The following is a 27,869-nucleotide window of genomic DNA, read 5'->3' on the forward strand; positions in this document are numbered from 1 at the left end:
TGAACCCAAAATAATGTTATATTTAACAGGTACATGGCTGATATAGTCAAAATGAGACAGTATGATTCTGCAGGTTGGTGAACTGCAACAAAGGCTAAATTCATAGCCTTGCCAGGCTTGTACGTGAAGTTAAAACATTGATTAGAAGAGTAGAATCCTGAACACTGGAATGAACACACTGGGGTAGTTTTGGTCTCTGGTTCTAGTTCATCATTTTGTCAGCCCACAGGGACCTTGAACTTCTCACCATCCCAATATGTTGGTCACATTTTGCTGATCAAACCTGGCAAGCAGAAAGTAGCATTTATCCTAAATGCCTTGCTAGGGCACATACTAGATGATGGGAACAAAATAAATCCCACAAAAATTCAAGAACCACCACCTTAATGAAGTTTCTGGGGTACTAATGGCCTGAGGCATGTAGGAATATCTCCTTCAATGTGAATGACAAATTGCTAAATCTTGAACCTCCTATAATTAATTTAGAGGCACAATATTTGGTGGGCCTCTTTAGAACTGGACAAACATATACCACATTTGGATATGCTGCCCTGATCAATTTTCCAGGAATCCATGAGATGTAGCTTTGAGTAGGGACCAGAGCAAGAGAAGGCTTTGTAGCTGGTTCAAGTTATGATGTGAATAGCTTTAACACTTGGACTTTTTGACCTATAGAATCTAATGGTGCTCAAAGTATCCCTAAGGATTTGTAGCAAAGCCAAGTCCTTTTCAGCAAATAATTATTCTCCTTTTAAGAAAAAGTGCTCCGGCACTTCGCTTCTTGATGGTGCCAGCAAATCATGCAGAACCACATGTAAAGCAGGCTTGAATTTTCTCTTTGGTCTTAGGGAACCTCCACGAGGTCACAGACGTGGTTTGAGGGAAAGGTAGCAGTGCAGTAAGAGCAGATGGACTGAATGAGAGCTCATGCAATTTACTTATGTCTTTAAGACCAGCCTAAGTTCAGTCTTATTTATACCACTTCTGCTTGATGACAGCATGCTGCTGGACATGGCTAAACTGCAGTGGGGAAGGGAAATACTTACAGGAAGTAGTGCATCTAGTTGTTCAATTTGCATGAAGATATGGCTGGATATAGTGGCTTATGAATGATTTGACCAGGGAGGCAGATACTAGAAAATTACAAAATTCAAAATCTGTGAACTAGAAGCTCATTAGGAATACCTCAGGATAGGTCCCATGTGTAAGGATATTTTTGCCCCATATGAAAGCTGATCTAAAAGACCTCTTCCGTAGAGAAGGCTCTTAATATTCAGTTGGACAACATAACCTATACGATGAATATTGGTTAGCCTCTTTCCCTAGCCACCCCAGTGCTTGCTCAGTTGTGCTACACTATGGGAAAATTGCCTCCTCTTCTTTCCAACTCAGTTTTTCAGCCTTTAGAAGTGTGCGTTCTGAGTCAACACATACGTTAAGTGAAAGTAACCTTATTTTTAATTTTTAAGAACTCTTTTTGTTATAGCAGCCTGTTCTTATTTACAATGGATATAATTACCTCACGAGACTCTTGGAGGATAGTATATTTAAAATTTCTTTTGTTTCCTTTATATTATTCCCTTAAAGGTTTGTTCTTGTTTGTTGGGTGGTGCCTCTCTGGTTGGTGGTAGTTTTCTTCAAATATTTTATTCTTGGTTGTCTGTTTTTTTTTTGTTTTTTTTTTTTAATTATAAGTATCTATTTACCTGTCCATGAATGTAAGCATGTAAGTTCTAATTATAGTGCCTTGCCTTTGATGGGGGAGTGGGAAGGGGGTGGGGGGCTGGAAGAGCTGGTGGGAGGTATGCTAAATTCCCTAGGGTCGTGCCCTGTCAGGATTCAAATGAATTTTGAGTTCTCCACTTAAGTCAGAGTGCAGTGATACACTCAGCTGCTCCTTTTATAAAGGTTTAACTCTGTTGCCCTTAGGAGATATGAAATTATTTCAGGTTCTATAATGTTTCTCTCCCTCCAACCTTTACACTTCAACTCCGCTTACTGCTGAATCTTAATACCAAGAAAAAGCACAGGGCTCAGCTGTTTCTAATTCATGCTTTCAAGGGCTCACCCGTGATCTTCTGCTCTGTCTGTCCTGAGATTAAAATCTCTCTCGAATTGTTCTTATCTCTTTGATAGTTTTCCCCACCCTAATTTGGAATTTTTTTTTCTTGTTCTTGTTTCTTCAGCAATTTAATCCCATTTGTTTTCTATCTTTTTAGAAATTCATCCACATTTATTTCATCAATGGCACTCTTTTTGTTTCCTAGAATCACTTATTTAATCTTACAACAAAACACAATATGAACTGTTTCATGCATACAATATAAAGTATAGATTCTAATATAATGAATGCCCCAGTTCCTTATAGGAGAAACACCTTGGCAAGTGACAATAGCCTTTTGCCTATTTGGGATGAGGTTCTGACAAGTCAAGGAAAGCCCTTTATGTGGGGAATTACTAAGACTTTTAACCTGTAACCATATCACCTTGAAATTTTAGCCGTTACAGTTTGGTTAAATAACTTTTTTTATGCCACCAGTATCTTTTTGCTACACTGCAATTTATATAATAGTAACTGGTTATCACAAAAATAATCACTTTGCAACAGAATAACCATCACAGAAGGATAACCAGTCTAGGTATAGGAAGGACTGACCAGGCCTTACCCAATATAATAATCCAAACATTATTATTATAGTGGATAGCTCTTTCAACCTGCCCTGCATCCATCTCTTCAAATCAATTTTCGTTTAGGGAACTACTTTCTTTCATCCTAGATGGTCTTGGTGGGACTGTCAAAAACCCCTAAATCCTTGGGGCAGGCATATGATCCCAGCTACGGTAAAGAGATTACTAGGAATTTAATTCATGAGCACAGTGTCATAGGCTAGAAAATACAGGCACTGAGATGTTTTGATGGCAGGGCTCTACAAGGGCCGTTTCAGTTTCTGTAACCTAGATTCCTAAAGCTACTCTGGTAGCTTTTTTTTTTTTTTTATGAGCTAACCTCTGTCCTGCCAATAAACTGTTTTGCCTGCAAGAGCCCAAATGAGTTTCTGCAGTTTGCAATCAAAGGACCTTACCGGATCCATTCACTGATATCCTTAGACTGGAAATCTATAGCCTTAACATCTTAATATGCTTACTGTGGATTATATAAAGCAATTTTTAAAACAAATTATATCAAAAGTTTTTTTAACTCTTGAGTAAACCATTGAGTTAACGGCAAACAACCATTAAGTTAACTTCAAATTTCCTTTCATCCTAAAAAACAGTGTAACATTTTAATGACTGAAATAATACATTTTTGCCAACAAAATACTGACCAAAAACACATTAATAAATTGACTTTAGTCTCCACCCTTTCAAATTTACTCTAAGTAAAAAGTAAACATTAGATACACATAAAATTACTTTTTCCAACTTTAGTATGTATAAGCAAGAGTGACATTTTTTAAAATAAAATACTTAGTTCTAAAAGAGAGAGAAATCGCATCAGCCTATAAACACTTTAGCCAATTACTAGTCATAGTCACACAAAACTATCTTCTTCTAAGAAAAACTGACCAGTAAGACAGTTAAGGTTGTGCTTTCACCTAGATTCTTCTAATGAAGGCTAACCTACTCTCAGAAACTGCATAAGCTCTGTTACGATCGTCTAGCTCCTAAATGAAAATGTGGGCTGAGTTACAGTTGACTGTAATAACCCAGTTAGGTCACCTTTGAAACAGAGCCATGGATCAAAAGTATTTACACAAGTCTGAAACTTATATCTAAGATGAAAGGTGACACAGGTCCTTAACCTCTTTAAAAAAAAAAAAAAAACTACTGAAATTAAACCTTTCAGTCACAACCAGTCAAGACTTTCATTCAGAAATGTTTCTTAAATATCAAATTTCTCTTCACAGATGCTATGTCCATTTTCTTCATAATCTTCTCTTGTTACCACCATATCTTCAAAATCATCATTCTCTGATATCAATTTTCCACCTTCCCAGGAATAAGTAATAGGGCTGAAAATAAAAGTAAATGCACTCTGATGACTTTACAGAACTGAAATGCTTGAAACAGTAATTAGTGTAATTAGGAACTAATATTTGACAATCTCCACCCAACCAGATTTAACAGAAGATCATATAAGGTCTGGAAATAACTATTAAGTTTCACACTGGCAGAGAAAATTCAAAGAGTCACCACTATAAAATTGTAAGTCTTCTTTCTCCTTGCCCGGAATTCATGGACCCTTTAATTCTAATAAGAAAACAAATATCAAAAGATGTCTGCAAGGGTAAACACTGTCTTAACTGAGTCTAAATTTTATACTTGGCAAAGATATATTATCTCATTAATCCTCACAGCAACATATGAGCCAGCTGTTATAACTTCCATTTTACAGATCTGGAAAATGAGGTTCAGAGATGTTAAGTCGGGAACTAGGATTTAACCCTAAACTGTGTGCAGAGTCTGTGTTTTTGCCATTACACTTTGCTGCCACTAATATGTGAAATACTTAGAAAAGATAATACACAATAAACAATTACATGGTAGAATACAGACAATAAGTAAAATTAAGCATATAAAACATTTAGGTTGGTTTTGCTATGCACAACTAAGATAATACTGTGTGCTTTGATTCAATTCTATCTCTATGGTTTCAATCCCCCAAATTCAGAGTTTCAAATTTGAAAAGCAGTAAAGAAAAAGTTAATCAATAAATGTTTGCCTTATGTATTTACTACAATTCCTAATTAAAAAAAAATTTTTTTTAAAAAGCACTGGGTGCACAATAAAGATCTGTTGAAAAAAAGAATAAAAACTATTTCTATGGATTCCTTGGCCTATTACGTGTGCATGCTTTACATTTAAAATGCAGGATAAAAATCCAATATACTTGACACTTCAAAGAGTTTGTGTGTGTGTGTGTGTGTGTGTGTGTGTGAACATTAACACTGACAAAATTATTTCAATAACTAATAATTACTTATTGTTTTATCTGATAGCTATAAAATAAAGTGATACAGATGAGGACTTTCTATTAACTAGTGATTTTGAAAAATTCTACTTAAGCTTTAAAACAAAAATCCAGAGTTAAGTGTTAGGTATTTGGGATCTTTGTTGGCAACTCTGCCACTAGATTACTGGCAGGTTATTTAGACGTTTATTTTTTAAAAGCTCCTGACTCAAAGTAAAGAGAACAGGGTTTTAGTTTGATCACTGATATTAACTTTCCAGAATGCCTTTGCCAAGTCATGAGACCTTTTTTCTTTATTTACAAAGTAAGAATGTTGAAAAGAATGATCTGAAAGCCCTTGTTACAGCTCTAAATTCTTCCTTAATTTCTTACATTAAGAATAAATTTCTTAATTTAAATTTCTTAAAGTAGAATGATAACTGCTTTTTCTCATAAACAGGATGGGGAATAGATATAAAAGTTTTGAATTTTTTACAAAAGTACTAGTTAAAAGGAATTTTTTACAAAAGTACTAGTTAAAAGGAGAAGTTCCAAAACTTAGGAACTGAAATTACTTATCTTAATGGTTCAATTCTTAAATTTATATTCTTGATATAAACTATCAAGAAATGACATGTCTCAGATGAAACAAATAAATATGCCTGCAAATATCTCCTAGAATGCTAACTGATTTACTATAGGAAATAATCTGATGGTTAAATGAGCACCCATTATGTACCAATCATGGTTAGGAGTTTACATTATTTTATTCCATTTAATTCACTGAAATGTAAGATTTATCACTTTCATTTTATAGAAAAGGAAAAGGAGGAACCAATAGATAAAGTAAACTTGCCAACAGTGATAAAACTAGGCTTTCACCTCAAGTCTGCTGACAGATCACCGCACTACAAAATGACTTCCATGCTTTATTTCTATATAAGCCAACACTTACTTTTCAGGCAGCACAACAGAAACATCATAATCTGTTGGAGTGAGACATCGAACTTCCGAGTAAACCCGATCCCTAAATCCTGGGAAAAGGGAATTTCCTCCTGTCAAAACAATGTTCTTAAAAAAATGTGGCTGCATTTCTGTAAAAGAGAAAAAAAAAGGAAGGAAAGAAAAAGGCATTAGAAAATCAGTTTAATTATCTTTCTGGAAAGACGGGGATGGAGGATTAGGTAAGAAGCAAATAGGATTCAGCAAAATCCAACTTATAGGTATATATCCAAAAGAAATGAAACCAGGGACTTGAACAGATATTAGCACATCGATGTTCAGACTGGCATTATTCACAACTGCCAAACGATGGGAGAAACCCAAGTGGCCACCAAAAGATGAATGTATAAACAAAATGTGGTATATACATACAATGGAATATTATTCAACTGTAAAAAGGAATGAAATGCTGATACATGCAACAACATGGATGAACCCTGAAGACACCATATTGAATGAAATAAGCCAGACACAAAGGGACAAATATTTTATGATTTCACTGATATGACATAACTAGAAGTAGTAAAAATCCATGGAGTCAGAAACTAGAAAACAGGTTACCAGGTGCTGGGGTGGGGCTAGGAAATGGGGAGTTAATGCTTAGTTGGTACACAGTTTCTGTTTCGGGTGATGGAAAAGTTTTGGTAATAGAGGGCACTGATGGTAGCACAACATCGTCACCGTAGTTAACACCACTAAGCTATATATTTAAATGTGGTCAGAAGGGGAAATTTTAGATGGTATGTATTGTTACTAGAATAAAAAAATTTTGAAAAGTCATAGGACTGTATAACCCAGTGAACACATGTAAACTATGGACTACAGTTAGTAGCATATTATTTAAAAGGGGGGGTGGTGGTGGTGGTGAAGGTTGCAAATAAAATTAAGGTTGTTAATCAGCTGACCTTAAAATAGGGAGATAATCCTGGATTATCCAGGTGGGCCCAATGTAAACACAGTGGTGCTTAAAAATGAAAGAGAAAGGCAAAAGGAGGAGAAACAGAAGTATGGCAACACGAGGACCTGGCAACATGAGGACTTCGCCCAACATTGCTGGTTTTGAAGATGAAGGAAGGGGGGCATAAGGAAAGGAAAGCAGGAAGCCTCTAGAAGTTGGAAAAGGCAAGGCCCACAGAGCCTCCAGAAGGCACACAGTCCTTCTGACACTTTGATTTTGACCCAGCAAGACCCATTTCATACTTATGACCTCCAGAACTATAAGATAATAAATTTATATTATCTAAATCACCCCTCTACTCCTTCCTCCACCCCCAATCATCTATAATTCTACCATTTGAGACAATCACTTTTAATATTTTGGTGAATATCCTTCCAGATTTCATATATCACTCCATATTTGGTTTTCAATGTCTGAAAACCATTAAATTGTTAAATTATAAGTTCCTATTCTGTTCAAATTTGGGTTAAATTAAAACTTTCCATGATATATATGGCAGGTTAATGCTCGTGGTGAGGCAAATTTCTTCAAGTTTAAATGGACCATAGTGACTGGGACCAATAAAGAATTATTAAATTGCATTATGGCAAAGATGTAAAAGACCTATACAAAGAAAACTACATAATTCTACTAAAAGAAATAGAAGGGGACCTTAAAAGATGGAAAAATATTCCATGTTCATGGATAATAAGGCTAAATGTCATTAAGATGTCAATTCTACCCAAACTCATGTACAGATTCAATGCAATCCCAATCAAAATCCCAACAACCTACTTTGCAGACTTGGAAAAGCTAGTAATCAAATTTATTTGGAAAGGGAAGATGCCTCGAATTGCTAAAGACACTCTGAAAAAGAAAAACGAAGTGGGAGGACTTACACTCCCTGACTTCAAAGCTTATTATAAAGCCACAGTTGTCAAAACAGCATGATACTGGCACAAAGACAGACATATTGATCAATGGAATAAAATTGAGAATTCGGAGATAGACCCCCAAATCCATGGCCAACTGATCTTTGATAAGGCCCCCAAAGCCACTGAACTGGGACATAACAGTCTTTTCAACAAATGGGGCTGGGAGAGTTGGATATCCATATCCAAAAGAATGAAAGAGGACCAGTACCTCACACCCTACATAAAAATTAACTCAAAGTGGATAAAAGATCTCAATACAGAAGACAGTACCATAAAACTCCTAGAAGATAATGTAGGGAAACATCTTCAAGACCTTGTATTAGGTGGCCACTTCCAAGACTTCACACCCAAAGCACAAGCAACAAAAGAAAAAATAAATAAACGGGAACTCCTCAAGCTTAGAAGTTTCTGTACCTCAAAGGAGTTTGTCAAAAAGGTAAAGAAGCAGCCAACTCAATGGGAAAAAATTTTTGGAAACCATGTATCTGATAAAAGACTGATATCTTACATATATAAAGAAATCCTACAACTCAATGACAATAGTACAGACAGCCCAATTATAAAATGGGCAAAAGGTAACAGTTCTCTGAAGAGGAAATACAAATGGCCAAGAAACACATGAAAAAATGTTCAGCTTCACTAGCTATTAGAGAGATGCAAATTAAGACCACAATGAGATACCATCTCACACCAATCAGAATGGCTGCCATTAAACAAACAGGAAACTACAAATGCTGGAGAGGATGTGGAGAAATTGGAACTCTTATTCATTGTTGGTGGGACTGTATAATGGTTCAGCCACTCTGGAGGCCAGTCTGGCAGTTCTTTAGAAAACTAGATATAGAGATACCCTTCAATCCAGCGATTGCACTTCTCGGTATATACCCGGAAGATCGGAAAGCAGTGACACGAACAGATATCTGCACGCCAATGTTCATAGCAGTATTATTCACAATTGCCAAGAGATGGAAAGAACACAAATGTCCTTCAACAGATGAGTGGATAAATAAAATGTGGTATATACACAACGATGGAATACCATGCGGCAGTAAGAAGGAACGATGTCGTGAAACGTGACAACGTGGATGAACCTTGAAGACATAATGCTGAACGAAATAAGCCAGGCACAAAAGGAGAAAATATCATATGCTACCACTATTGTGAACATTGAAAAATGTAAAACAAATGGTTTATAATGTAGAATGTAAGGGGAACTAGTGATAGAGACCAATTAAGGAAGGGGGAATGATAACCCAATAAGAACAGATAAGCTATCATGGGTAAATTTAACATTCCGGGAATGTCCAGGAATGACTATGGTCTGTTAATTTCTGATGGATATAGTAGGAGCAAGTTCACAGAAATGTTGCTATATTAGGTTACTTTCTTGGGGGAGAGTAGGAACATGTTGGAAGTAAAGTAGTTATCTTAGGTTAGTTGTCTTTTTCTTACTCCCTTGTTATGGTTTGTTTGAATGTTTTTTTTAATTGTTTTTTTAATATATATAGTTGATTAAAAAAAAAATTTAAAAAAATGAAAAAAATATGCAGAGCCTCCTTGAGGACCTGGTGGAGAATGCAGGGGTATTGGGCTTCCCCACCTCGATGGTTGCTGATGTGCTCACAGACATAGGGGATTGACGGTTTGATGGGTTGAGCCCTCTACCACAGGACTTGCCCTTGGGAAGACTGTTGCTGCAAAGGAGAGGCTAGGCCTCCCTATAATTGTGCCTAAGAGCCTCCTCCCGAATCTCTCTTTGTTGCTCAGATGTGGCCCTCTCTCTCTGGCTAAGCCAACTTGACAGGTGAAATCACTGCCCTCCCTCCTCTGAGGAATCAGACACCCAGGGGAGGGAATCTTCCTGGCAACGTGGAATGTGACTCCCGGGGAGGAATGTAGACCCGGCATCATGGGATGGAGAACATCTTCTTGACCAAAAGGGGGATGTGAAAGGAAATGAAATAAGCTACAGTGGCAGAGAGATTCCAAAAAGAGCTGAGAGGTCACTCTGGTGGGCACTCTTATGCACAATATAGACAACCCTTTTTAGGTTCTAGTGAATTGGAGTAGCTAGCAGTAAATACCTGAAACTATCAAACTACAACCCAGAACCCACAAATCTTGAAGAGGATTGTATAAAAATGTAGCTTATGAGGGGTGACAATGTGATTGGGAAAGCCATATGGACCACACTCCCCTTTGTCTAGTTTATGGATGGATGAGTAGAAAAATGGGGGAAAGAAACAAACAAACAAAGGCACCCAGTGTTCTTTTTTACTTTAATTGCTCTTTTTCACTTTAATTATTATTATTGTTATTTTTGTGTGTGTGGTAATGAAGGTGTCAGGGATTGATTTTGGTGATGAATGCACAACTATGTAATGGTACTGTGAATAATCGAATGTACGCTTTGTTTTGTATGACTGCATGGTATGTGAATATATCTCAATAAAATGAATTTAAAAAATATCATTCTATCTATCTAAAAAAAATTGCATTATGGGATCTAGAAATCTCTGCAAATAAAATAGATCTCATTTACCTGAAAATATTTAGAAGATGAATTCTCTTCAAGCTTATGATTTTAAAAAAAATATATCATTATTCCCCAATATTTTACTGTAAATATTTATGTACCTTCAGGTAAGTTCTGAATTGAATAGACAATAGCTTCTGGAATTCCCATTTCTTGAATGCCTATATCAGAAGGATTAAATAGTATTTCTGGAACAGCAAATCTCTCATTGGCCAGGCGAAGAATTTGTTCCCCAGATTTATATTTTCCACTTAACACCATCTCTTCCCTTGGCTTAAAGAAAAACAAGACAAAAAGTTTAAGCTATATTATCTAGCTCACGTGACTAACAGTAACTAGTAACGCATACTAATGCAATACGTTAATCAAGTTCTTGGAAGTTTCAGGATTCTCAAATTTGGAAAATGTGGCCTTTCTCTTGTTGCCTAAGTCACACAAATAAGTAATGACCTACTTTAATAAGTCTCTTTCCCCTAAGGATAATCTAGCTTTTAAAACAAAGAGAAAGAAAGAAGATGAGAGAGAAGAGAGGAGAGATATTTTTTTAAATCTACCTATAATAGTATATTGATTCTAGTTTTTGGAGAACACAGAACCTATTCTAAGTAAAAAACATTTACTATGTCTTGTGTTCCTACCAGGATGCAATGTGTTCCTACCAGGATGCAATTTCACCCCGTTAGATGTTTACTGGGATGTTGTGGCTATGCTCTTTCAGGATTCCTCCCTTTCCTTGTGCAAAAATCTCACATCTTTAAATTACTTTAATATTTATTCAATCTCTTTTTAAAATATCACTTTCCAAATGACTTAAGCAAATACAGAGACTTTATCCTTGAAATTACCTTATGATTCCACCTTTGTTTGAGGCCCAGGTATAACAAACACAAACTTGAAATAACCAGGACTCACATTCTCTTGTTTATTTATCTTCTACTAACCCACCCATTCTGAGCTGTGCTCCTGTAGGGGGCAGAAAACAAATCTCCTTCCAAAACTTTCTATGTTGTTAAAATAATGGTCCCTCTCAATTTTACTACAAATCATCAGCTTTTATCTACTAGATTCAGTTATGGACATTTGTTTAATTCATACTCTAAATGTAGTTTTCTTCCTGGAACAGAGTATAACCCAATCCTTTTTAAAAGTGTAAAAATATTTAAAATTTATGAACAATATTAATATTAATAATTGATCATTAAAGAGCAATGTATCTAAAGAGTACTTCTTAATATAATCAGGTCTCGTTTCCTCAGAGAGGCTTTCCTTCAATTGCAAATAAGTCAGGCCTTATCATTATTCTCTAATATCATCCTATATTACCCTTCAAGTTTATATTGTTCACCATCACATATGTACTACCAAGCACAGTACCTTATATTGTTACATAGTAAGGATTCAATAATTCTTGAATAACAGCATGCAAGACAACAATATGGCACTCATTGTATTAAGCATTTTTTATATATTATCCCACTGAACTCTCACAGGACTCTGTAAGATAGGCATATTATTTCCTTTTATTAACGATGCAGTTGAGGCTCAGCAAGTTTACATGACCTGGAAAAGGTCATTCATGTAATAACCCAAAGCACATACAAAATATTACTTCCCTACATTGCCACTGTTGTCCTGGATATCAATTATTCAGATTTCTGTTATTATCTAGAGTACTTACAATATTCTAGGAGTAACAAGAAAACTATAAATCACTGTTATTCCAATTAAGCTATTGCTACAGTGACAAAGAGAAAATTATTCCTTCACATAGGAAGTTTTCTTCCTTCTCAGGCAGAATGGAGAATATTTCCTATAAATTTACAAATTCATTTAAAACTGATATGGCTTGAGTTTAAAGAATATAACATTTTATCAGCACCCAAAATAACCTGAGATAGACAAAGACTCCAAGAATTTCAGCTGACAAAACATTAGAGGTTATCTAGCCTATACCCTTGATTTTATAGAAGATCATGTTATCTATCCAGGATCAAATATCTAATTATGGGAGAAAGCTTGATCTAGAAAGCCTTGTTGAACGTTAATAATAAAGCCATTAATCCTTAATATGTATATCAGTACCACAAGTAGTTTCTGTTTTGTTTTAAACATAGACAAAGAAGGGAATTTCTAAGTGTTGCTGGGAGTTTCTGTTTTAGTTGATGCAGGTCATGATTACTGCACAGACCTCATAAATTAAGTTCTAGTACCGTTAAAGAAATGATCTGTTTAAATTACAAGGATCTGAAGAAAGTGGTAATCATTAGTTATGATGTGAAGTTTTTCAATTTAGGTCAGTTACTTTGCATTACACATTATCTGTGTAATAATAATAAACAATAATAATATTATTATTTATAATAATAAATAATAATAAACTGGAGTTTCTATCAGTTGTAATCAGTAATCATATTATAGGCCTTGTTATTGTTACCTTCATTAGCCTTAAAAAATCAAAGTTGTAACTGCTTCCTAAATATTTAAAAGTATTCTTGAATAAACAATATCAGAATCCAAATTTCAGCAATATTTTAAGTATAAAAACTCTCAAATAAGCTAAATATAATTGTTTTTCATTTCATGTAGTGCTGCTTATCTAAGTCATATCTATTAGCTCATCAGAGGTTGCATATCATACAATAAAAATATTTTAATCAATGAAAAAAAGTATTAAAGAAACTCAAAATAATTACATTTTAGAACTAATCCTAACATACACAAAATGTAATGTTCTAAAACCTTAAAAAATTATTAAAAAGAAACATGCATGATTTAACAGGGATTATGAATAACGTGAAAATTTTGACATTAATTGACAAAGTAAAGATTAAACCATTATTTTTGAAATAAACATTTGATATAACAGTCCATGATCTGGTAAGAATCCAGTTCAACTGACTCTGTCCACTCGTTATTTTTTTTGCTTGTTTCTTCAGTAAAAACTTTATTATGCAATCACAGAAGACATCAAATTTATCAAATGCCATAAACTAAATGCAAGTGCCCTTTAGCGACAAAGTCCCATTTTTGTATACATCTCCCTTTCCCACTTCTCCAAATGCCCAGTTTGACTTTAAGCCATGGTGAATCCATAAAAATTAAGATGAAAACAAACACAATTTATTTTAAAAGAAAAAGTGTTTTGAATTTTGTAATTCACTCATTAAAGTGCACGTTATATTGAGAATCTGTAACTCATTAATGAAGTGCAGTTCTAAGCAGATTCTGTTCTCAAGGTCAAAGGCCAATGAAAGAGAATAGCTGCAAAGATTCTATGTGGCTTTTGCCTTTTTTCTCCAAAGATGGTTGTTCTAGTTTGCTAATGCTGCAGAATGCAAAACACCAGAGATGGACTGGCTTTTATAAAAAGGGGGTTTATTTGGCTACACAATTACAGTCTTAAGGCCAAAAAGTGTCCAAGGTAACACATCAGTGATCGGGTACCTTCACTGGAGGATGGCCAATGGCATCCGGAAAACCTCTGTTAGCTGAGAAGGCATGTGGCTGGTGCCTGCTCCAAAGTTCTGGTTTCAAAATGGCTTTCTCCCAGGACGTTCCTCTCTAGCAAGCTTGCTCCTCTTCAAAACATCACTCACAGCTGCACTGAGTTCCTTCTCTTTGAGTCAGCTCATTTATATGGCTCCTCTGATCAAGTCCCACTCTGAATGGGTGGAGCCATGCCTCCATGGGAATATCTCATCAGAGTCATCACCCACAGCTGGGTGGGGCACATTCCAAGCAAATCTAATCAGCACCAAAATGTCTGCCCCACAAGACTACATCAAAGATAATGGCATTTGGGGGACACAATACATTCAAACTGGCACACTGGTCAATTGGGGGAACCATCACACCTCTACTGGCTCATCCTGTCAGATGCTGGTATGAGGAGGGGTGGCTTATGATTTGGCAAAGAAGACAATGTCAGAATTTAGAAGATAATGTCCAATAAACCGATGGTTTTTAATTTTCAAGGCAGTAGAAAAGTACATTTTATAAACAAGGTTAACTGACCACCCAGTCATCTGGATGTAATTTTCTTTTCCATTTTTGTTTATTCTTTTTTTAAGTGGAGACCATACCAGGCCTCATTTAAAACTTACTGACTCAGTATTTCCAGGAACAGGAACTAAAAATATGGATACAATTTTTTTAAGGGCCAATGATGAATCAGGTTTACTCGGGGTCTATCCCTATAGAATTACAAATTACCACTATTAACTCTACAGAGTGTCGTTAAGTTCTCCACATGATGTTTTATTTTACTGGAGTGTTTTAATCAGCTTTACTATAAGAGGATGATCAAATGTGCCTAATCAAAAAGAGGCTTGTTGACTAAATGTCTGGGGCAGTTTTCCTTGTCTTGAAAAGCAGAGAAAAACATAGGCCTTCCATATTCTAATTAGGATTTGGGCTTCTGCAGTTTCTCTCCCCAGATTCATGCCCAGACAACCTGATGCCATAATCTGTTCCAATTTCCATTTCCAAAAGGCTGCCTCGGTCCTTCCTTGAGGAACTGTTTCTAAGGACATTACAGGATGATTTCAATTTTATAAGGCCCCAGGTAGCCTCCTGTGAATTCTGATTTGTATTTTGACTCAATAACCTGATGATATTTTTTTTTTAAATTTCAGGATACAACGAATTATAGATGATATAAAACTCATGTACCCATCAACTAGCTTACTACAACTTTACAGATTAACACTCTTTTCCATTTCCCTTTCTAATTTGGTGTTTATATGTATTATACTCTTACTTCCTTTATATATATATTCCTTAACAACATATCACAAATTATTGTTTTAGACTAAAACTGTACATATCCTTCTGAAACTTGCTTTTAATATCAAACATCATATTTCTGAGAGTTATCCATGCTGATCATGTGGCTTTAGTTCATTTTCACTAATGATTATTTTATAATATGAATATATCACTATTTGTTCGTCTATCATTAGTGGACATTTAGGTTGTTTCCAATTTTTCACTGTTTTAAAGTATATTGCAATGAATATTATCAAAAATGTCACCTTGTACAAATATGCTTATGTTTCTAACCAAAGATTTTTAACATCCTAACAATCCTCAGCAAGCCAGTAACTAGATGGGGCAAATTTCATATTTACCCAAAGGTAGACCTGACAGTTTATATGAGCTGATCAAAGATAAGGAGAAATTATTTTCACATCCAAGATAAACTGCTTCTTGACACTTTGAAAGTGCACTGGATTTTACCCTTTCCAAATGATCAAATCTGGTCAAACATGAGTAAAATTTGGCCCTCCATCAGTGTGATGGTTTGGAGCTTTTTGTAGACTAGAAATACATGTTCTTAAGCTTAATCCGACCCTGTGGGTGTGAACCCATTGTAAGTAAGACCTGATGCGGTTACTTCAGTTAAAGTCTGACCCAATCCAATCAGGATGGGTCTTAATCCTATTACTGGAGTCCTTTAAAAGTGGAATGAAATTCAGACATAGAGAGAAAAGCTACAGAGGGAGCAGCCAGAAGCTGAAATCAATAGAACCCAGAAGAGAACTGGGAGGCTAGAAGAGGCCACCATGTGCTTTGCCATGTGATAAGCTAAGAACCAAGGATTGTGGGCAGCCAGCCCCAAAAAGTTAGTCTTCAGGAAGAAAGCATCACCTTGATGATGCCTTGATTTGGACTTTCTTTTAGTTTCAAAACCGTGAGCTGTAAAATTCCCACTGTTTAAGCCATCCCTTTATGTGGGATGTAAAGCCTTTTGTTTCTTAGGCTTGAATATCCTAAGAAACGAAAATAGTCAGCTATGTCAATAATTTTCACAACAGGAAAATAAGCAACTTCTAACTGGATTTAAATTAATTCTTAACTAAACACAGAAACATTAACTGTAACATAGTAATGATACTATTCATGTAACAGATTTGTCCCATGTCCTATCATCTGGCTGATAGTTCTTTTTCTAAGTAAATTTAGTGAGAAATTTATTAATCAAATTTATACACTTATGCCTGGAGAAATGGCCAAAAGGAAGGCAGTCATAAATAACTCTCCAAGACTCTGCCAATCCCAGCTGGAAGTGAAATGCTTTTCAAATCTGACTGCAGTGAGCATTCGAAGAAATATCATCAAAGATTTTTAAAATTACCTTGCAAAAGCCCTTTTTAATTGTACTGAAATCAGGCAAAACATAGTCTATCATTACTGTATTTTCTTCTCCTTTCAACCTGGAAAATAAGAAATATTTTAACTAGATGTAATATCACCCAAAATTCAATTTCCTATTTCTCAGATTACCATTATACATACTTTGCAATATCCATGTCTCTATAAAAATCCTGAGACACATAGCACACATCTTCCTTTACTTGATTAATTACATGTGTTTCATCCATAACATGTAGCTGCCTAGACAGAAATAAAAAGTGCAAAATTTGAAATGGAAAAAAATGAAATATAGCTTACAATCATCATTTAAAATATTTTTCTGAAATTAAATTTTCATGTAGCTGACTTTTTGGAATATTAAACTCTCAAATGTATAAAATATTTTTAACTTTATAAAGTACTCTCACTTCCATTATTTTATTTAAGCCCCACATTATCATTCCAAGAGCAGGTGTCAATCCAATTTTCAGGTAAGGAAATTGAAAACAGATGTTTAAGTCTCTTTCAAAACGGAAAGGTTTATTTAATTAAAGAGTAAACTTTTTCCCCAACCACTCTAAATAAATCTTTCTAAAATGCCGTAAGTAAGCACATAGTAGATGTTTAATAAATATGTGATGAATTGATCAAAGAAAACACAGGCTGATCACAGAAAATAAAGATGTTCAAAGACAAAAATATGAGGTAATGTCTTTTATTTTTCTCTGCACTTAGATTTCATTACATATGTTTATTTCTTATGTTTTGAATTCACATTATCTCATGAACATTTTTTTATTTCGTATTCTCTAAGATGACTTTCTGAAGAAATAAACAACTGGAAAGTAAAAAAAAAACAAACAAACAACTTTTTATGACATAATATCCAATCAGATAAATCTATTAAAATGTATTTATGTGCTCACTTCAGCAGCACATATACTAAAACTGGAACAATACAGAGAAGATTAGTAAGGCCCCTGAGCAAGTATGACATGCAAATTCATGAAGCATTCGATACATATATTTTTTAGTTTCTAAGTTATTAGAATAGCTAGAAGGAAATAACTGAAATGGCAGAACTGTAACCCATAACACTTTGAAATTTGCTCTATGGCTACTTGTTAAATTGTACTTTGAAAGTTATCACTTTTCTGTATATATGTTATATTTCACAATAAAACATATAAAAATATAAAGAAGAAAAAATGTATTTATTAGTTTTCCTAGTGTTAGAAGTTTAGATCAGGAAGGAAAGATACTAGTATATTGAAAAATATGGGCTCTGGAATCAAGAGACTTAGGTTTGAATAACAACTTACTACCCAAGTTACTTTACCTCTTTAGGACACAATCTCTTCAACTATTCAAGGTAATAAGACCACCACCTAACAGAGCTGTAAGAAGTAGATGATTCTAATCATAACTCAAGTGTTTAGCATAGTCCCTTTACTCAATACATAAAAAAACATCATTACTGCTTTTATTTTTTGCTTTTATTATAGCAAACATCTTTACAAACACCACATTTCTTCTTTTCTAAAATATGCCACTGTACTGAGGAAAAAAAAGCTGCCAATTAAAATATGACACAATCCTAAGGTATCATCAATTGGAAGATTCATTCCAATTTCAGAGGTTAAAATGTGAAAAAAGTACAACTCAGAATCAACAAAATGAAGGTATTTTTATCTGTATCTCTATCTCCTTACTGTTGATTCATATTCTGGGACACAGCATATGAAATATTTTTAGGTTTTTCGGTATATTGCTAAATTGTTTACCAGAAAAGTCATATCAAATTATGCCCCGATCAGCAGTGAGTCAGTAATAGTGCCCATATGCAAATTTCCAGCAGCATCTTTTGAAAAAAATTCTGAATTGTCATTTTAAGTTGCATTTTCTCTAATAGGAAGTAAGTTTCATGAGGGACAGGAATTTTTGTCTGTTTTGTTCACTGATGTATCCCAAGCTTCTAAATAAATATTCAATAAATATTTCCTGAATCTAGGATTACAGGTGCTTAATATTTTTTTTTTTATGTCTAAGAATTATCCATTTACACCCTCTGACTATATGAAACTCTCAAAGAATTACTATTTGTGCCACTGATCATTTGTTTTCTGAGAATTTTCTAGCCATTTTTTACTGGGGTAGTTTTCCTTACGGATTAATTAGAACTCTTAATGTATTAAATATACCAATCCTGTGGCATAGTTGTATCAAATTTATTTCTCAGATTTATGTTTACCTTAGTTTTGTTTATAAAGGTTTTTGATGTGCATAATGTTTAAAATTTTTATGTAGTAAACTAGATTCTTTGTTATTTCCACTGTTAATGATTATCACCTCAGTTAAATATTTTCTTCTTGTGGTTTTGTTTAAGTCTTAAATCCATTTGAACTTTACTTTAGTGGGGCAAAATAAAATTTTAATGTTCTATTTCTCCTAAGAGCCAACTTTCCTGAATAATTATTCTCCTCTTTATTGGTATCTGAAACTTTTTTTAGTGTATATTACTTTTTTTAAAAAAGCATACAATGTTTGATTAGGGATTTACCGTTCAACCTCAACAATTTGTCAGTTAATTCTTATACTGCTATCACCTTAATTTAGTTTTACAGTTTTAAAATGTTTTATCATCTTCTAGGGAAAAGCAACTTTCAATATTACCCTTTTTCAAAAATACGTGAAGCTATTCTTGCCAGCTTGCTCTTCAAGTTGAATTTTCACAGGCTATATTTTTTAAATATGATTTTTTTTTTTTTTTTAAACTCAGGATAAAAGAGTGGTTAAGTCTATGGACTCTGGAGCCAAATTACTTGGGGTTTTAGTTATTGTCCTCATGTCTCAATCTTCTCTTGCTTTCCAATTTGCTGCTTCTTATCTGACAGCTATGGAACTAAATATCCAAGCTTATTGAAAATGAGCCCAACTCTATTTGGTTCTGCAGTGACTAACATTCATATAATCATAATATTGTAAATGCTATTTATTAATTTTCTTCTTTTAGAATTTATAAACAAGGAAAGAAATAATTACAGTTTAAAAGCAGTATATAAGTTTTATAAACCTCGATAAAAGTAATTATAAGCATTATGCTTATGAAAAAAGTCAATCTCAAAAGGTTACATACTATGATTCCATTTCTGTAACATTCTTGAAACTACAAAACTACAGAGATGGGAAACAGATTAGTGATTACCATGGTGTATCGGTTTGAATGTATTGTGTCCCCCAAGTTGCCATTATCTTTGATGTAATCTTGTCTGGGCAGACCTATCAGTGTCAATTAGATTGAAATTCTTTGAGTGTTTCCATGGAGATGTGACCCACCCAACTGTGGGTGATGACTCTGATTGGCTAGTTTCCATGGAGGTGTGGCCCCACCCACTCAGCATGGGCTTTGATTAATTTACTAGAGCACTACAAAAGCTCAGACAGAAGGAACAAGCTTGCTACAGCCAAGAGGGATACTTTGAAAAAATGCACAGGAGCTGAGAGAGGAACTGCAGTTTACAGAGACATTTTGGAGATGCCTTTTGAAAGCAGACTTTTGCTCTGGAGAAGCTAAGAGAGGACAAAGGTCCCCCAAGAGCAACTGAGAGGGACATTTTGGAGAGAAGCTGGAGCCTAGAGAGGAATGTCCTGGGAGAAAGCCATTTTGAAACCAGAACTTGGAACAGATGCCAGCCATGTGCCTTCCCAGCTAACAAGAGGTTTTCCAGATGCCATTGGCCATCCCCCAGTGAAGGTACCCGATCGTTGATGCATTACCTTGGACACTTTATAGCCTTAAGACTATAACTGTGTAACCAAATAACCCCCCCCTTACAAAAGCTGATCCATTTCTGGTATTTTGTGAAAAGGCAAACTAGAATACATGGGAACCACTGGGATGGGACGTGGGAGCAAAATACGAAGGGAAAGCCCAAGGGAGTTCCTTTGTGGTGATGGAACAGTTCAGTATGCTGACTGTTCTGGTGGTTACACAAACCTGTACATGGGGTAAAACTGCATAGAACTACATATGCATGCATACAAATGAACACGCAAAAAATGGTAAAAACTGAGTAAGGTTTGTAGCCTAGTTAACAGTATTTTACCAAGGCCCAACCGATATTGTAATTCAGTTATGCATCACTAAAAGTACATGGGATTCTATGTACTATTTTTGCAACTTCCTCTGAGTCTATAATTATATCAAAATAAAAAATTTTTCAAAAAAATACTCGGCCTCACGGGGATGGGAGACTGTAGGGTGATAGCTAAAAGGAGCAGAATTTCTTTTGAGGGTAATGAAAATGTTTTAAAATGGATTGTAGTGATGGATGTACAACCCTGTAAATATAATAAAAGTCACTGAATTTGTACACTTGTGTGAACTGTATGGCATGTAAACTATAAAGCTGTTTTAAAAATGGAATGGTACATGTGACAGAAGAGAGAAGGAAAAAAGGGGAGAAAGGTAGAAGGAAATGTGGATCACTCATTTTCTTAGACAGCATGGAGGCACTGACAGTATCACACTGTCCAATGTCAATATAGCAAGAAATTGAAATTTTAGAATTCTATTTACAATTTTGAAGAGAAAACTGAAAGTAATAACATGAATAAAATTTAGGAGGCAGGAGAAGAGTTGGGAGGTAGCTAAATGTGCTAAATTACTCAACTTTTAATAGAGGACTTTCAACTATGTTAATCAAGAAACACTGATTCGTATATTATAAACCTTATAGCGATAGAAATTAAAAATTAATACAGTTCAAATATTATTCTTTCTGCAGAGTGGAACTGAAGTGAGGGCCACAGAGAAGGGGAAATTCATTTTCCTTTTAGACCCTTATTTCGTTCTCTGTATTGTGAATGTATCTTACCATGAACATGTACAATATTTACAATTTTTAAATATTAATAAATTAAACTCCTCTCAAATAGTGAATATATTACAGTAACAGTTCAGAATTCAACCAAATTTAAATATTTCACACTTGTTTTTATTATCTAGAATTTGGAAATGTTTTGGTAGGCAAAACCATTTTTTATGCTAGAAAGCTTTCCAATTTGAACATTATTAGTATTTATACACGTGATATATATAAATTAAATTATATTAGAATTGTCTTTTGGAGTTACAACTAAAGGTAAGGAATAATTTTAAATTACTTTAAAACGTTCATCCCCCACACCCCTTCCTCACAATCCATCAAAGCTGATTTAAGTTTTACCTGTAAGAAATGATCTCCTTTAGATGATTGGTTAAAAGCTTTCCTCCCACATTTATCCTAAAAAGGAAGAATTCAAATTTGGTTCAGTTATCACAAATTTCATTCAGATTCATCCTAAGAAATAAAATAAAAATTAAATACAACTCACCGAATAATTGCTTCTTTTTTCTTTTTACTTCTACAATAAGGAACAATATGTGTAAAGGAATATCCACTATCTACAATGATACAGCATAATTCAGAAGGATTATCTCGGAAATACCTATGTGCACTGAGAGCTCCAGCTACAAAAAAAAAAGAAAAGAAAAAGGGAAAAAAAATGTTAAATAAATGAAGAACATTAATTTAAAGCAATAAAGAAAGGTAACAAACAGAGGCATGCACAAAGACAAAAATTTTTCCTTTATTTATAGGAAAAATGCTAATCTAAAATAATATCCATAATTGTCACAAAATCCTTGCAGTGTTTAAACTTTAAAATATCACATTTATGTAGTGGTAAATATGATAAAAAGAAAAATCAGTGATCAACTTTTAAAGGTAAATTTTCATTTCATAGCTGATAATTATTGTAACAACAACTAATTTTTACTAAGCACTTATTATATGCAAGCTTCTATTCTAACCTCTGCATGAGAGTGTATGTGTTTTAAACCTCACAAGCTCATTTACAGATATGGGAACTGAGGCACACAGAAGTTTAATATGCCCAAAGTCACACAATTAGGAAGTGGCAATGCCAGGACTGAAATCTGGGCAGTGTGGCCCTAAAGCAGGATTTCTCAGTCTTGGACTACTGACATTTTGGACCAGATTATCTTTGTTGTTGGAGGCTATCTTGTACATTGTAGATGTTTAGCAGTATCCCTAGCCTCTACCCACTAGAAACTAGTATCAACTCCCAGCTGTGACAACAAAAATCTATCCAGTCATTGCCAAATGTCTCTGAAGCAAAAGCACCCTTGGTTGAGAACCACTGTTCTAGAAACTGTGCTCTTAACCATTATATTATACAGTCACTTACAGAGCCTTAAATTCTTCTGCAAGCTAAATATCTGAATACAGGTTATTTTTCACAGAATGTGAAGTAAGATTTCATTCTACACAATCATGTAACGTAGACCTAGTCTTTAATAAACTTGGTTTTAGATTATATTTACAGGTTGTTTTTCCTTAAATTAGCAACCTGAGCTATTAACATTATTTCCAACAATAATAATAGCAATAGTAAACAGATCAATGACAGAAAATGTAACTACCTCAGAAACTATAATCTTTCAGAGATTAGAAATACATGAGCAGCAACTCAATTAGGGAGCAATATTATATTATCAAAAAGATAAAGAGAGAGGGTCTGACTAGATAAGTTCTCAAAGGTTCCATCTAGTTTCAAAATCACATCTTTTCTTTTCTTCAAACCTAAAAGAATATCACCCAGTATTCTGGGAGGTTAAGGATTTCTTTACCTTATGCATATCCATATTCAGATAACTTAATTTCAGTCAAAACTTTAACTCACCATTTACTCTTAATACTGCTTGGAACTGATATTCTTCAAATAGGATTTCATTCATTGATTCTTGAATTGAAGTGAAGTTAAAATATGGTTCTGTGATAATAATATTAGTATCTAAAAAATCAACCTATGGGAGAAAACAAACTCCAGTAAGTTTTGTAACTTGTAGTGATAATTAGAAACGTGTGTATGTGTGTATATGTGTGTATATGTATGTGTGTCTTATGTGATCCCCATTTAACAGATGAGCAAACTGAGGCATAGACGGGTTGAATAAGCTATCAACATTCATACTGCTAACACTGCCATAGATGGATTTGAACCCAGGAAGTCAGGTTACAGAATCCATGCACTTAACTATTATGCAATTTTACCTCCCTCAACTATAGCATAAATAAAATTATACTGTCAAATTGTTTTAAAATAATTATTCAAAAGTAATGAATGATATAACTGTAAGTATCAGGGTTGTTACTTTGTTTTTAAAAGAAAAAAGGCAAAAGGCTTTCGGATATTAAAGTTTACAGAATTCTCTTCCACATTCTTGAGGAACATTAAAACTTGAACATTGTCTTATATACCTATAGTCACACTACAGACATTAAAAGCAAAAAAATTCTCATGTTGTAATAAGTCACATTTTCAAGTATGTAGCCAAAACTATTTTATTGTGAAAATAAAAATGAGATAGTGAATTGGTCCAATAGCATTAGAAATCTGAAGTAAAATTTTAATCTTGAGTTTCATACAGACTATCTCTACTCAATCTCCATTTCCACTTCAGAATGGAAATGCTATTCACTTGCATTTATTTAATATTTAGAAAATCAAAGCTAGGCATAGTGAATTAGAGTTCATAGTAAATATAAACTAGAAACAGATCCATAAGTCTATATATCTTTAAAACCTAAGTTTTCATTTGAATAAGACATGGAAATAGAATTTGAATACATACTCCGATTTGTTACCTGATACATTTCTTTTCCAAAAAGGTAATCCCAAACTTGTCTTTGAACATCCCAATTCACCAAGTACCCCTAAAGAGTTTTAAATAAATTTAATTATCAAAGATACTTGAACAATTTTTAAAAATAAGATTAATAATTTCTAAATCACTGGTGTCTTTTTATCCCTTCTTTATCTCTTCTCCAATCTAATGCTATACGAACTTCAATTATATTAGTATGCCTTTGTCCTTTTGGAAGTTCAAAAATTACAAGTTAACAATAACCAAAATTTCCAGGGTTCAATATAATAGACATGTGTCTTTGCACATTTCTTAAAGTAATGTGTTCATCTTGCTTGTCTTGTAACATAAATAAAATTCAGTAAATAAAGCAGTAAATAAATCATGGTCATTAATTTTTACTGGGAAAAATCTGATTTCAATATTTGGTTTTAATAAGATCTTGGTTAAAATTTAAATCACTTTTCTCATAAGTCTAAAAATATTTTCATCGGTACACACAAAGCCTCATACATGCAATTAAAATTATCTTTAAATTTGGGTTAACCATGCTAGAAATTATACACAACTAGAAATTACCTTCTGAAAAGGAAGGATGTAAAAGAGTCCAGAAGGATCTTTTATTTCATCTATCTGGTTAGCAGTAAAGGTTTTAAGACGTGCTGTTTTTGACCTGAACTGACAGTTAGGAATAACCCTATAAACAATGAAACAAATAGAATTATTCCCTAAACACTCAGTTCCCCAAAATACATTTATTTAAACACCGCCCATTATGCCAAAAGAAGTTAGGATATCCGAAACCAGCAGTTCTCATTGTCTTCAAATAATGCCTTCTTTTTAAAAAAAAAAAGTTACAGTATGTACCAGGCTGTATGCTGGACCCTTTATCTTTCTCAAATAATTTTCAAGAAATTTTTACAGGTGGGTATTCCTTCTGCCACTGCGCAGATGAGAGTCAGGGCTTAAAGGTCCTGACCTTTTTGGCTTTGAAGAGAAAATTCTTGATACCATTCAGGTAAATGATTCGAAAGTTCAAAATTCTGGCCATACCATTAAGTTTCCATGAAGCCAAAGATTGTCAATCAGCAAGATGCTACAGAAATAGAAAGTAGTTTTACACATGTTCCTGCCCACCACTGAGTTAATCTGGTTAGGGAGACAAACTAGAGCCATTATAAATCTCATACACACACATCCACACACACATACATGCATACATATACACAGACATATTTATAGAGGATATTGAGATAATACTGTAAACATGTTTTGTACTTGCTTATTTCACTTAATTATATTGTCAACAATTTATATGTTTAAACATTCTTTGAGAACACGATTTTAAGAAGCTGCGTTATATTCAATGTTATCGTTGTACTATAATTTATCCAATTTTCTATTCTTGATAATTTAGCTTGATTGCAATATACAGCCAAAATGTTGCCCACAAATTTTGAGTGTTCATGAACTCGAACTATGGACCCTTTGGTCAAGAACCGCTACTATAGAAGACATTCAATTTCCGGGGCCGCGCAGCACAAGTTAAAATTAAAATCAATTCCAGTTCAAAGCATCCCTAACTACCCGGTTCCAACCAGAGCATTCCTCTGGCTCAGATTAGGGCCGCAAGAGGACGTTTGCAGTTCACTGGTGTCCTGAGATGAAGGCTGGCATGGAAAATTCCTAAGCATCTACGTTCTGTCCGTCGGTAAAAGCGAACACTTACGAGACATTTTCGTGGCTGTAACCGATTTTGGCGTTGTAGGCTCCGTTATCCAGCACTAAAGTCGTCATTTTAGCACAAACCACCCAGTCCACTTTCGTCTTCTCCTACGGATCCTTCTGCTCATGTTTCTTCCGGCACTCTATGGTTTGTTTGGGCGGAGCGTTGAGACACGCTTCCGGTCTCCCTAGCAACAGAGGACGCCGGAAGCCTGAGATTGCAGATGTGCGATGCGTGGCAGTGAGAGTCGTATTCTCAAACCTAGTGGGTTTACGTCGAGGCGAGACCAGACGAGAGTATAAACTGTTTTGTCGCCCGTTGCGTATTGGTACTCTCCTTCGTAGATTTAGTCGCTCATACAAGTGTCTTCTAACTCCTGCAGTGATCCGGCTACTTTTTGGTCTTCGAATAGTATTAAGACAGTGAGATTTCTTGGAGATTAAATTGTAAAACCACATCCAGCATGGAATTGGATATGAGGTCTCTCGAACCTCACCCCCTGCCACTCTCCGCCGACTGTGGGATCTAACCACCTAGAATTACAAACGTACTGTCTGTCAACCTGCCTTGCTTTTCCACACTCACACTCCCCTCTTCCCTGGATCCTGCCCACTTGCTCTTCAGGATCCAGTTCACGTGTCTTTCTAATCTTGTAGACATCTGACCCACTCCTTCTCTGTTCCCCTCTCTGGAATTAGGTGCCCTTCCTGGAACTAGGTGCCCCTCTTATGTGCTCCAGTAATACCCAAGGGTAACCCCTATATATCATAATGGTTGAGAATGAATTCTGAAATTGGATCTGGACTTTGCCACGAAATGGCTGTGACTTGTCGATGATGATGATAATGGTTAATACTTACACAGCTTACTGTATGCCTATATGCTGTTTGCTGTTCTAAGAGCTGTACATGTATTAACTAGTTTAACCTTTACACCTCTATGAAGTTGGTATTACTATTGAAATCAAAGAGATGGTGGTTAAGAGTGCAGTCTCTCGGATCAAACTTCTGGGTTAAATTGTGGCTTTGCAACTAACTAGTTTGGGCACATTAGTTAACCTCTCTGTGACTTAGTTTCCTCACCTATAAAAGGGAATAAAATTACTATATTAATACCCCCTTGCAGACTTGTTTTATTAAGAATGAATGAAAAAAGTCAACTACCTGGCAGTTATCATTATCATCATCTTTTATCATATGGTCATCACCTGTCTACTTGCCTAGATGGTAAATTCCCTGAACTCAGGCATTCTACTCTTTTGGTGTCTGTATCCATTTGTATTAAAAAGTTCATTGAGCTCTCAGAACATGGCAGAGCTGGAGATGCCATCATGGGAGTTGACTTCTGCCACAAAGACCAAAAGGTATAAAGCAAAGAGTCCAAGAGCCAGAACATCTACTTGACTCTGCCAGTCAAGCTTTACAGGTTTCTGGCTAGACGAAAGAACTTTACCTTCAACCAAGTTGTGCTTAAGAGGAATCCCTTCAACCGGCTGCCCCTCTTCCTCTGGAAGAGGAAGCTTGCTGGCTGGAAAAACAAAATGGATGTGGTTGTGGGGACCATAATGATGATGTGCAGGGTCAGCAGGTGCCTGAACTAAAGGTGTGTGAGCTGCGCATGAGCAGCTGGACTTGGGATCACATTCTCAAGGCCGGATACAAGATGCTCACCTTCCACAAGCTGGCTCTGGACTCTCCCAAGGACTGCAGCACCATCCTTCCTGCTCTCAGGTCCCCACAAAGACCAGGAGGTATACAGGAATTTCGGCAAGGCCCCAGGAACCTCACACAGCTAGTTCAAACTCTATGTCTGCTCCAAGGGCCAGAAGTTTGAAGGCACCAGAAGCTGACACACAAGCTGTGGGTAAATAAACTAACTCCAGATCCTGCTCTGTTATTAAAATGATTTGGGTCCAAGTTTAATTATGTCCAAATTT

General features: G+C 35.0%; 1 protein-coding gene, 1 non-coding gene and 1 pseudogene across 2 annotated transcripts; 2 read left to right on the plus strand and 1 right to left on the minus strand.

The window, feature by feature from the left end:
- Window positions 1–1,625: 1,625 nt before the first annotated feature.
- Window positions 1,626–26,067, minus strand: ACTR6 (actin related protein 6). Its single transcript, XM_037847174.1, has 11 exons — window positions 25,937–26,067; window positions 24,787–24,904; window positions 24,209–24,277; window positions 23,244–23,367; window positions 21,873–22,008; window positions 21,725–21,781; window positions 16,659–16,757; window positions 16,498–16,576; window positions 10,463–10,634; window positions 5,907–6,045; window positions 1,626–4,013 (listed from the first exon to the last, which is right to left on the minus strand). The coding sequence occupies exons 1-11, from the start codon at window positions 26,002–26,004 to the stop codon at window positions 3,884–3,886; spliced, it is 1,191 nt and encodes a 396-aa protein (XP_037703102.1). The 5' UTR covers window positions 26,005–26,067; the 3' UTR covers window positions 1,626–3,883.
- Window positions 17,415–17,521, plus strand: LOC119543589. Its single transcript, XR_005218655.1, has one exon. It is a non-coding gene; the product is annotated as a U6 spliceosomal RNA (small nuclear RNA).
- Window positions 26,068–27,263: 1,196 nt separating the features above from the next.
- LOC119542584 lies at window positions 27,264–27,782 on the plus strand (annotated as a pseudogene).
- Window positions 27,783–27,869: the final 87 nt, after the last annotated feature.

This window comes from Choloepus didactylus, chromosome 8, assembly GCF_015220235.1.
Source record: "Choloepus didactylus isolate mChoDid1 chromosome 8, mChoDid1.pri, whole genome shotgun sequence".
Lineage (NCBI taxonomy): Eukaryota > Metazoa > Chordata > Mammalia > Pilosa > Megalonychidae > Choloepus > Choloepus didactylus.

What these genes read in the sequence shown, in the direction of transcription:
- ACTR6 (XM_037847174.1), bottom strand. Translation starts at nt 26,004, where the DNA reads ATGACGACTTTAGTGCTGGATAACGGAGCCTACAACGCCAAAATCGGT. An exon ending in AGCAGTATTAAGAGTAAATG is followed by an intron (nt 22,009 to 23,243) that starts GTGAGTTAAAGT and finishes TTTTTTTTGTAG; the next exon opens with CTGGAGCTCTCAGTGCACAT. An exon ending in AAAAAAGAAGCAATTATTCG is followed by an intron (nt 21,782 to 21,872) that starts GTGAGTTGTATT and finishes CTTCCTTTTTAG; the next exon opens with GATAAATGTGGGAGGAAAGC.